The following is a 12,306-nucleotide window of genomic DNA, read 5'->3' on the forward strand; positions in this document are numbered from 1 at the left end:
GGTCATTTCAGAGAAGCAAAATAATCTAGTTACTCCAACTAAGGTCTACTCAGAATAAGCCCATTTAAATTAATATACCTAAGTTAACAAAGTCCATTATTTTCAATTGGCCTTCTCTGAGTAGAACTAACACTGGATACAACCCATTAATTCAAAATAAAATAAGTTTAAGGTGCCCGGTAAAAAACACACACCCTTGCATCTGTTTGTCTGGGATGTAGCAGGTTTTATCCTCTTAGTAAGAGCTATACAAAGCAAGCCAATTTCAACAAGTTCTGCCAAAAAGAAGAAAAATTATATAGCCCATTCAATATCATGGGGAAATTTAAAAAGCCTACATCATTTTTAATATTGAATGAGAGAGGCATAACTTTTCATTTTTCAAAAATGGGATTCAGATTCAGAACCCAATCTATATCTGCCTCTGAAGTGCTTCAAAGCAAATCAGGGTGTTTTCCAAAGCACTGAATCTTATGGTTGCTGTAAAGGTAAAGGTAAAGGTACCCCTGCCTGTACGGGCCAGTCTTGACAGACTCCGGGGTTGTGCGCCCATCTCACTTAAGAGGCCAGGGGCCAGCGCTGTCCGGAGACACTTCCGGGTCACGTGGCCAGCGTGACAAAGCTGCATCTGGCGAGCCAGTGCCGCACACGGAAACGCCGTTTACCTTCCCGCTGGTAAGCGGTCCCTATTTATCTACTTGCACCCGGAGGTGCTTTCGAACTGCTAGGTTGGCAGGCGCTGGGACCGAGCAGCGGGAGCGCACCCCGCCGCAGGGATTTGAACCGCCGACCTTTTGATCGGCAAGTCCTAGGCGCTGAGGCTTTAACCCACAGCGCCACCTGCGTCCCATATATGGTTGCTGTAAGAGATGGGTAAATCTGTATCCAATGTACACATTTTTGCAGAGTGTTTCCCCCTTACAAAGTACATTCTTGTATGTTACTTTCACTTACACATGCGTGTCTATGAACACTTTACCCTAGTATATGCATTTTTGTGCTTGGCACTTGGCTAGACAACTGTGTTGCAAAATTTGAAGAACTGCAAATTGGAAAGAATAGCTGTGTTTTGATCCTCATATTTTTTGGATGCTGTGAATTAGAGTGAATTTCTCCCCCAGCTCTAGCTGGTGTACATCCCTAAAATTCAAAGTAGGTAAGACCTCTCCCTTGCTGATTTTTATTTTGTTTACACCTTTGTTGCGAATTGGTTTGATTTATAGAATTTATACGGGCTTGTAGTCCCAACATCCCTCCCTAAATATATAGTGTTCTTCCTGCCTATTACATGCACACATGCATGCATGAAAGAGTTCTTTCTAGCCAATATCTGATTCCTGATTATAATTTTAAATTTGTCCAGGGTTCGCTGTTGCTTGTTTAAAAATATGTTCTGATTGTTGTATGCTTAGAAGTTAAAATAAAGAATACAAAATAAGACTAGGGAGAAACCTGGCATTTTCAAATCACACATGTAAAGCATGGATCAGCATCCACAATGGAATCTGTTGCTTTGTTCAGACAAGTCGCTGCAAATGAGAACGATGGTATTTTTTAAAAAGTGTTCTCATAACACAAAGCCAGGAAACATTCCCTTTTAGTTTTTGGAGATTACTTTCCACCTCACGCCCACATACGGAATGCCCTACCTCCAGGAGATAACGGATTTGTTGCTTTGTTGATTCAGAAATCCCTTTAGGAATCAAACTCTCAATATCTTCCGTCTATTAATTTAGAAACAAGAGACAAAAAAGACAGGGTGAGTATTAGACCTGGTTCTCATCTATTGATAGCAGCAAAAAAAAAATCATTAAAAAAAATCATGGAACAAGCACAAAATATTATGAGCAACTGAAAGACACAGAAAGCAGAATGGCAACGGACTCTTGTTGCCAATTAGAGTTAAATGCCAGGTGGAGCAGAACCACTATGCTAACTCTCTGGCAGGTTAGTCACTGTTGCTTGCTAGGAGGGAGAGAGACAGGTCAGCACGGTACAAGCACCCTGGCAGAGCTAATATAGTTGGTGCATCTGCATTAGCAGACCTCCCCACACTCTTGTACCTCCCAGTAGGCAACAGCAACCCACCTGCCATTACAATAGTGAAGCAGCTCCACCTAACACAATTAGCTTCTTCTGGTAAAAGGGCTGTGAGGACTGGAAAGTGCAGTATCTCTGAGGCATCAAGGGACCTTGTGGTTCACCCTCATTAGAGAGCTTACACCTCAGTAATTAGTGAAGTGCACACTTAGGGATTGTACTGAAAAGAGGAGTTCCTTGTGAAGAACCTGTGTAGCCTTTTTCTTCAACCAAGCAAAGAAGAAAATGTCACAAGTTTTCAGCAACTGATGGACTTAAGCAATTAAAGTATTCATCAACTTTACAGCAGCCTTCCTGCAAAATGTTTGGTTACAGGCCTAGCATGCAATGGAGGACACAGCCTGTATACTTTTGGCAAGCTCATTATCTACAACTTGCTAAGAGCATGGCGACCACTAAATCTTTTGCACACACAATCTGCTCAGTGTGGAAATAGTTTCTGCCCATCATTTTGATAAAGTGGGATTATGATAGAAATATGTTATAGAATATATAACCCATCTATGATTTCATAATCATTTAAGGAAGCATTAGTTTGAACACCTAACCATGGTTTAATGACTGATCACAAACCAGTGTGAGAAACAGGTTTGCTTTCCATTGTTTGCTTTAAGAAACCATGGCTAAGGCACTTTCCCTACCCCTTCAGCCTTTCTGCTTGCAATTTGGCAAGTAGGCATTACTATTCTATGTGTCTCCACACCTCCCTCCACAGGCTAGGGCTTAATTCAAGCAATCAAAAACCCTGGTTTCACTTATATTTGGGTTCTTGACCAAGTGTAAGGTAGCTAACTATGGTTAGGTAATGTCTGTACAAGTTCAGGATATTTGTTGTGAGATTCACTGGACTGCAGCCATGGACCACTGATGGAGGATACGAAAAATCTTTAGGAGTACTTACTTGATTCAGAGAGTCGATTTCATATCTCCTGTAAGAAAAGGATATCATTAGTGCAGAGTATTTCCAAATGCACATAATTTTCATTAGCCAGCTGTGTAAAGTTTTCAACATTTCTTTAAAGTCCATTTGGGTGATTCAGATAAGAGGTAATCTTTCATTCTTAAATATAACCTTTTCGTTCCTATAGCTGCAAATGCAGACAGAAGCAGACAAAATGCATACATTTATAAACAAGAAACACACACCATTCAAAATACACACACACATGCACACAGTCTAACTGTTCATTAACTGTGTCTATTTGCAGAAGGGCTCCATAATGTATACAATCAAAAAAAAAATTCACAACATGCTCCAATCATGAAACTTGGATTATGTGACTGGTTGCAGAACTGGGGAGACTCATATTCAAATTCAGAATTCGTAACCTTCTGCTTTCTAAATTCACAGAGTTTCTCAAAAAACAGGCAATCAAATGGTTAATTACTCGCAAGCAGAATGGAGTTGCAGAATGCAGCTGAAATGACCATCCCTCCTTCCATCTATAAAACTCTGACTAACATTCCTAAGATTCCCAGAGCACCAGAAATAGGGGTAAGCACAAAGTTACCTTCCACCCAGCTTCTCAATATGCTGGAGTAAACAGCTATAGAGTTCGCTGCTCTTGCGGTGCAGTTCTGCCAGGAGCTCGCCAAAGAACCGAGAGTCCAACTGATCATTTACTTCATAAACACATTTCACCTGGTGGGCGACAATAAAAGATCGCTTTAGGGTCTGCTTTGCCAATGAATATGGGAAATGATTGGGGGCATTTGCAGTTGTTCTTTAAAACAACAGAAACAACAACATCCCAATTTGATTAAGAGAAAAATGTCAACCATTAAAACATACTTAAAAACAATTTCAAATTCAGTACATCACCCAGACTGTATAAGAATTTCCATTTAAAGAGTCTTGTTCGGAAAAGAAGATATTCAATTACTTACCGGAAACACAATAGAAATGGAAGTCTGAAGCAATACAGTGCATGTGACCACCACAGCCAATACATAATGAAAAATATGCATGAGCAAACTGGAAAGAGGAACTTTGCTAGAGATGTAAAGGACCCGCATGCACTTTAAAATCATTATGACTAAATATTGCCTACAACCGTATGAGCCTGCCCTATTCTTAAAATCAGCATCCAAGATTTGCTCTCTGGTCTGCTGGTGAAACCCTTAGGATTGGTGTCAGGAATGGGGTCTTCTCAGTGGTGGCCCCACATTTCTGGAACACCTGCCCTGGGAAGTACATAAAGGCTCATCACACCTAAGTACTCTCCATGCATGCTGATTCCAGCTTGCATTTGCTTAATGCCCCGTGTCTAATAGTCTTTAGCTGCGGCTAGCTTAAAACTAATGGTTAAATATTTAATTTGCCGTATTCATGGGCTGTTGCTTATATTTTTAATTTGTTTTATTTATTTTTTGTGTGCCTTGTCAGGGCAGTGTACCCTGGAAGGTGAACTATAAGAAATTTTAAATCATAAAATAAAATCCTACTCTCAGAGGATGTGAGCTCCAACTTTGTGGAGGAAAGGTGAAGAGAAGATGCAAAAGTAAAAAACTATAGCCAGAACCCCCAGGGGCTCATCGAAACAAGTCTAGTCAGCTAAAAACTTTGTGTGTGAGAGATGAGACAAAACAGACGAAAATGATTCATCCTTATTAGACTCCATTTCTTCTCTCCCACCCCCCAGACACACCAGAATAAAAGCAGCAGTATAGGTTTAGGAAAGCCACCAGCTTCAATTCCAGCTGTTCCCACAATGTGCATTTGACCTCCTGGGGGGCCTAAAGCCTGTTGGCATGTCCTGTATTTAATTCATGTTATTAGAATCCAGTCTTCTCCTCTCTGCCCGCAAGCGCTCCACCTTAGTACGTTTGGTTTCATAATTCTGTGGCTAACAGCACTTTTCTGCTAAGGTACTTGCAAAATTGCCTGCCTTTTGCTGGAGGCAAATGAACACACATTTCGACTCTAGTTCCCAATACCATCAGCACATAAGCTCAGAGCAGGAGTGGTCCTGTGCTACCCAGCTGCACATTACTCATGTTGCAACCGCAAGCAAAATGGTTGAGAAAACGAGATCCAGCTTTTATCCTAGATGCTCATAGCAAGTGTGGATCTTTATGTAGCAAAAAAACCAACCAAACAAAAACCCCACTATCCATGTAGTGGATAGTGGATAGTGGATAGTTATTAGCAGGCTCAGAAGAATCCCAAGCAGTGTCAGAAACTCAGATATATAAGCCAGGTGCAAAATGGCTCCTTAAACCAGGGTTACAGCTGCTAAAATGTTAATGCCTACCTGCAATTTTGGGGCCAAAAGGTTCGAAAGTCGTATTTTTCAATACAACTTTTTGGTTCCTGAAATTCATTCTGATTGTATAGATAAAATTTAACTGACAGAATACTACAGGATGTGTTGTTGCTAATGTGTGAAAACAGTCTCGATCCAAGGATCCCCAGGCATGCACCTCCAGATGGTGGAGACATCCAGTCATCTTCACTTGGTTGCAAGTGGCCTATAGTTATTGTATTTTAGTGTTCTGTTGGAAGCCGCCCAGAGTGGCTTGGGAAACCCAGCCAGATGGGCAGGGTATAAATAATAATTTATTATTATTCTTATAGCAGGTGCAAAATGCACCTGCCACCAGGCGAATTTCAAATGCTGGTCCCAAGGTTTGCCAAAATAGTAATTTGTTTCCTCCTATCCACCACCCAATATTGACTGAGTGTGCTCAGCAGCTATAGAATGCTATCTCAGCTGGGGAATTATTAAACACACACAAATCCTCAGAAGGAAAATACTCAGTAGGATCTCCTAAATATTGACCTGGAAACTGTTCTCCAATCTCCCCCCCCCCCAAAAAAAAAAAAACAGCAGACAAGAGATTGTTTCAAGCTCCAAAACAGTCTTCACTAACATGGTGCTCTCCAGATGTTGTTGGAGTACAACCCCCATCACCCCCAGGTGCTAAATGATTACAAGGATAATATCTGCCCTTGGGGGCAACTTCAAAAAAATCTCCCATATAGTACCTTGGAGGCTAAAATGTTAAAACATGACAACAAAACTGTTCTTCCATCATTGGGTATTGTTAGACAATATAGTCATGGTGTATAATTGTCAGGCCCAGTGTTTTTTATTCACACCTTTTATTCTTTATTTAAGAATAAACTATGTTTGCACGGGGTCCCAGGATAGCAAATAAAAAGCAGGCAAACCAACAATACACATCTTTATGTACTTCTCAGCAAAGACCACTATATCTAAAAACTAGGCCTAAGCACTGTAAGCTTCATTGGGCTGGGATTTTCCATACAGCCACTTGTCAGAGCTTCCCACTCTAGTCTCCGTCTGGTTATCATCAAGCCACGTTGAGGCTTCAGAAGACTCAAGTCAAAAAGAAACAAGCAGAAACATTTGTGGGAACCTGAAGTCTATTCTAAAGAGGAGCCATTCTTACCGGTTCGCAGGTCTGAAGGGTGACCTTCTTCACATTCCCACTTCCGAAATCATTGACACAGATGGGACTTACGTCATAGCAATTGCCCGTCTGGGTTTGCTGGCATTGCTGGACCACTTGGACATGTTCCACTGGTTGGCTGACTTGGCACTGGTCAGACTGGAGGCCATATTGGTATTGCTTTTTCATTAAAAGAAACAGAATTCATTCAGAACTGAGGCATTGAACTCAAACCCTTCCCAGTCATAACTAGTGGTGGGCGAACCTGTCAATTTCAATTTATTTCTGTTGTCTCAGTTCTCCACATTTCCACACCTGTTTGCAATGTTACATAAAGTCCTCGTGAAGATTCACCAACATTATAGTGCACATTTTTGTCTACTATACACTTTTTTTGCAAAGCAATTTTCCCTAATACAATGCACCTTTGTATGCTTTCTATCTATACAATTTGCATATATTTGTATATATTATATAATGTTTACACTTACACATACACACACATTCTATATTCCATATTCCATTTTCTATATTCTATACTGGATATGTATATGTGTGTTAGTATATATGCATTTATAGGCACTCTTTGCTCTAGTATTTGCATTTTTGCACCTTAGTACATTATTTGAAACACCACCACTAGTTATTTAAATGTTTCTGAGTAGCCAAATGTGCTTCATTTGATACAGAGGGCACACCCACACTTCAAGTTTAAACAGGTTTGTAAGGAATCCAACATGAGAGCTTTTTTCCATTATCTTTTTTAAAATAATTTTTTTATTAGGAATTTAAACAAAATATATTATCTGAAAATATATCATCCTTAATTCCCCCATTTTTCTCCCTCCTCCTTTTTCGATTATCTTAATCTTGTATCTCCATTATAGCTTCTTCAGTTGACCTTTGAAAATTGGAGCATGACACTGACAATGCTTTGCTAGAGAAGTCTTAGTTCTAGAGTTCCTTGATTGAGAGTCAAGACTCCTGAAGCATAATCCTGTGCACATTTACTCACACACTATGTACACTGGGTCTTATGCTCAGGTACAGCATGCATCAGATTGCATCCTTAAAACAAGTTTGAAAATGGCCTAGAACTTGTGATGTTGACATGTCCTTAGAGGAAATGCCTTCCTCCATAGGGTGTTGGGTCTCCACGCTGGTCTCTAGGGCTAGGTCTCCATCCTCATTTTCCCCATGGAACACCATGTACCTGCCTGACCTGAGTTTTGCAGATTCAGCTCAGGAGGAGATCTATGGGGGTGTCAAGATGATGCAGCTGCATACTTGCTTAAGCAATCTGGAACTCAATCACTTTGTAGGCATTGTAATCTTTAAGATGTGGAGTCAGATTAGCTGAGCTAGGGGGAAGGGTTGGAAAATGTCCGCCACTGATATCTTTGATGTCAGTCTTCAGGTTGCCTCTGTTGCGAAAACACTAGTTGAGACCAAATTTTCTTGCTCTCTTGCTTCTGGCTTTTGGCCAGATTGGTGCTGCAGCCAAATACATGTAGGTTCCTGGTCAACATACAGACTCTGAAGACTCTGATGTGGTCATCCCAGATTGCAAACATTTTCTCTGCTCTGTAGTAGGCTTCATTAAACATTTGGTGCTGTCAAGGTAGGAATTCAAGACTCTACTTCTAGTTCAAAAGCTGGTGATTAGTTCTTAATGGCTGTATCTTCTTGGCCAGTTTTCTTTTAATGCAGCCTTTGCCAACCTGGTGCCCTCCAAATTTTTTGTTCTACAACTCCAATCAGTCTCAGCCAGCATGGATGTACTGGCTGGGGATGATGAGAATTCTTATCTCTGGTTGGGGACAGAGGGTGGCGCTTGGGGGGGAATTGTCATCGCGCCACTCCTTGGTGTGTGGAGTGCCTCAGGGTGCGATTCTCTCCCCGATGCTTTTTAACATCTTTATGCGCCCCCTCGCCCAGCTTGTCCGGAGTTTTGGGCTGGGTTGCCATCAGTATGCTGATGACACCCAACTCTATCTGTTGATGGATGGCCATCCTGACTCGGCCCCAGACACACTGGCGAGATGTCTGGAAGCTGTGGCTGGATGGTTACGTGGGAGCCGGTTGAAGTTAAATCCTTCGAAGACAGAGGTCCTCTGGCTGGGGCGGGACGATATGGGATTGAGGGGGCAACTCCCATCTCTTGCGGGGGTGCAATTAGTGCCAGCACCGTCCGTTAAGAGTTTGGGTGTAATCTTCGATACCTCCCTCTCTATGGAGGCGCAGATTACAGCTATAACAAAGGCGGCATTTTTTCATCTCCGCCAAGCTAAGCAGTTGGCCCCTTATCTCTCTCGCCCTGACCTAGCCACTGTGATCCATGCGACGGTCACCTCCAGACTGGATTATTGTAACTCGCTCTACGTGGGGCTGCCCTTGAGACTGACCCAGAAACTCCAGCGGGTGCAGAATGCCGCGGCGAGACTCCTTATGGGGTCTTCGCTGCGAGATCACATTCATCCGGTACTATACCAGCTGCACTGGCTCCCGGTGGAGTACAGGATCAGGTTTAAGGTGCTGGTTTTAACCTTTAAAGCCCTATACGGCCTAGGACCCTCGTACCTACGGGACCGCCTCTCCTGGTATGCCCCACAGAGAAACCTACGGTCTGCAAATAATAACACCCTCAAGGTCCCAGGCCTCAGAGAGGTTAGGCTGGCCTCAACTAGAGCCAGGGCCTTCTCGGCTGCGGCTCCAATCTGGTGGAACGCTCTGTCACAAGAGACTAGGGCCTTGCGGGACCTGACATCTTTCCGCAGGGCCTGCAAGACAGAGTTGTTCCACCAGGCCTTTGGTCAGGGCACAGCCTGACTCCCTCCTCTGGCAACCTGCACAGAATCTTGCTTAATCAGTTGCCATTAATTTGATTTCAATTGATTTTTATAATGAAATATTTTTAGAATGTGCAATTATCTGATTGTTTGATTGTTTTGATTGTTGTTAGCCGCCCTGAGCCCGGCTTCGGCTGGGGAGGGCGGGATACAAATAAAATTTATTATTATTATTATTATTATTATTATTATTATTATTATCCAAAACATCTGGAGGGCACCAGGCTGATGAAAGCTATTTTAGTGCCCTAGCTCTGACCAGTTGCTGCTTCCTTGGCTACTGGAACTATTAAGCAAGGCTGCTGATAAATCCAAGCTCCTTTTCAAGTGCTGAGACTACTGGTTTAGGTCTCTAGGATTGTTTCTGTGCCTGGGTCTACATTCCAACCTGCTCCTTCAAACTTTGCCTACCTACCTACCTACCTACTTTTTGCAGCTAGCTGAAAAGCAATTGCCTTTGGGGACTCCCTAGGACATATGTATTGCCTTTGTAGGGTGACTGATATTTCTTTCAAGGTCAGAATGGTCCATCTACACTTCCCTTCTCAACTTGCATACGTGGAAATAGATAGATATTCAAAATACACCTCCAGTACCCTTTTCCCCACAAGGAAACAAACTCCGAAAAAGTATTTCCCTGGAACATTATACTCCTGGGGGAAATGGGGATTTCAAAAACAATACTATCCATTCAGTCTTTTAAAAAGGTTTCCATTCATCTGTCGCAGGGACAGTGTTCATTGCAAAGGCAGGACTAAAAAGTCTGAAAAGAAACAGGTGCTTCTTTGTGTCCAGAAGATCAAACAATAGTGAAAGGGGAGAGGGGAGCAGATCTATTTAGGGATTCAGACAACTTAAACTTAGCTCTGTTCTTATTGGCTCCTGACCGCAATCCTTAGATCTGAGAAAACTACTTTTAAATGTTATGAGTTTGGAGGTTTTTCTGGTGAGGGTTCCTCTTAAAAGCTAGGGACACTTACCTGATCTGGATTTAGCAGTTCATATTTTCTTATTGTCTTTTCGTATATCACCTTATTTCCATCTCTCAGAAGTGGAGACAGGGGCTCCTGCAAATATAAAACAACCATTACACGTTTGCATAACAGCACTTGTGTGATTCAAATCATCATCAGCAACTAAGAAATAAAAGGGGCTGTCTCTATTTTAGTTCCAGATGGAGATGTTAAGTTGGAGTACAGCAATATTGTGCGGAATATTTCCCCCTCAGGACCATTTCCTGACGCTGGGGTTTGTTTTTTTCTGCGGGAGTGGGGGAATTCATTATTTTAAAGAAATGCATTGTTTCATAAAATTAACTGTTAACATAATGAACAGATACAACAATACTTAAATTGGGCGATTAGGGGAAAAACAAAAATCAAAGTTGTAATTAACTTTTTTCCCATGAGACTATCCCTAGGGAGCACATATATTTATGTACGCAACTCTCTAGGCATGCAAAAAATAATAATGCTTGGAGGAATTTTTAGCAGCTTCAGCTTTCTTAAAAAGCAAAATAACAGAATGTGAGTTGCCATGACTTAAAACCAGGTCCAAGGCTACATTCCCCCATGAGAAGTCTTTTTGGGGGCCACCTTCTAGCAGTGGGAGGCACCAGAGGGAAAAGTAGGCAGAAAAATGGATATGACTCTTCTCTTTAGGTTACATTTCACCCACACAAGAGCCAGGAAGTTCTATGTGTACACAAGGTCTCTTTCTACTCTCCATCCTCTGTTCAGGCAAGCAAGAGGCATTGGTGGTGAGGCATGTGGCCTCAGGAATGTACTGAGGGTGAGATATAGGCTAAAGGCCTGAGGATCTCCTCCTCAATTTAAAACACTCCATCTGGCTGAGAGAGAGAGAAGTGAGATCCACTTCATTGGTTCTGCTACGAGTTTAGTTAGTATTTGACTCCTCTTCTCCCTTAACTGCCACCTAGTAGTATCCATTCAATCAGGCTGAAGTGAAGGGAGAGATGGGAAGCAGGGTCCACACCCTCAGTTCACTTGAGGGCTCAGCTTCATTTGAAATCCCCTCAACTGTCATCTAGCCGCAGCTATTCCATCAGGCTACAGAATAAAAAGTCAAGAAAACAATATTGGGCCTTCCTCTCTCTGAACAGCTTATTTTCAAGCTGCTCATCATAGGAACGTGATAACTCTACGCACTGATGCCTGAGTTTCCTTCTTTTGATTTCTCCTCATCTTTCTTTCCTTTCCTGTTGTGACTGAAAATTTGAGGACTGTTTTGTTTGCTCTTGATTTCCCTAGGCGCTTTAGTGGCTAAATATCAGCGTAGAAAGCTTTATTTAATAAACATTTTAATAAACATTTATTTCAATGAAATAACTTCCAAGTAAAGCCTGGGGTTCTTTGCACTGCTTTTTAAGGCTGCAATCCTAACTGTGTCTATTCAGAAGTAAGTCCCATTGAATTGAATGGGGTTTACTCCCAGGAAAATGGAGTTGGGACTGTAGCTTTAGATGGCAATACTAGACATACTTTCCTGAGAAGAAGCCCTTCTGGAAACAATGGAATTTGTTTCCGAGTAAACATGCATAGGAATGTTCTGCAAAGTGTGCCTTGTTGATTGCTTTTTAATCAAAATTTTCAGTTGAACCACTTTTGACTATTTGAAAAAGGTATACAGCACATAAAGGTTAATGTGTCATGGTTGTTTTCTTTTTTCATTTTGTTTTACTAATAAATATGACATGCTAAATGAGATCTCAGATTAATTCAAGGCAGTGACAAATTTTCAGATTTCAGATTGTTTTGAGGGAATCCTAAATCCCTCTGCTAGTGAGCCTGAATTCACTGCTCCTGGCACAAAAGGAAAAAGCTGAAAAGGAAAAGGAATACAAGTGTTTGAATGAACCTGTCTGAGGGTTTGCAAACAGTGACTCTGCCCTGTAATAAGAGTATTAAATCTTGCAAAAGTA

At 41.7% G+C, this 12,306-nt stretch overlaps 1 protein-coding gene across 1 annotated transcript in view; it reads right to left on the reverse strand.

Annotated features, from left to right (window-relative positions):
- Nucleotides 1-12,306, reverse strand: part of POF1B (POF1B actin binding protein) — a 42,147-nt gene that overhangs the window by 12,875 nt on the left and 16,966 nt on the right. The window contains exons 3-7 of the mRNA XM_081897403.1: nt 10,346-10,432; nt 6,517-6,696; nt 3,612-3,742; nt 3,002-3,029; nt 1,650-1,724 (exon numbers count right to left, since the gene is read on the reverse strand). Of these exons, the coding sequence (XP_081753529.1) occupies nt 1,650-1,724; nt 3,002-3,029; nt 3,612-3,742; nt 6,517-6,696; nt 10,346-10,432 (501 nt within the window). The remainder of the gene's footprint in view (nt 1-1,649; nt 1,725-3,001; nt 3,030-3,611; nt 3,743-6,516; nt 6,697-10,345; nt 10,433-12,306) is intronic.

Source organism: Podarcis melisellensis, assembly GCF_964234715.1.
Source record: "Podarcis melisellensis genome assembly, chromosome: Z".
Lineage (NCBI taxonomy): Eukaryota > Metazoa > Chordata > Lepidosauria > Squamata > Lacertidae > Podarcis > Podarcis melisellensis.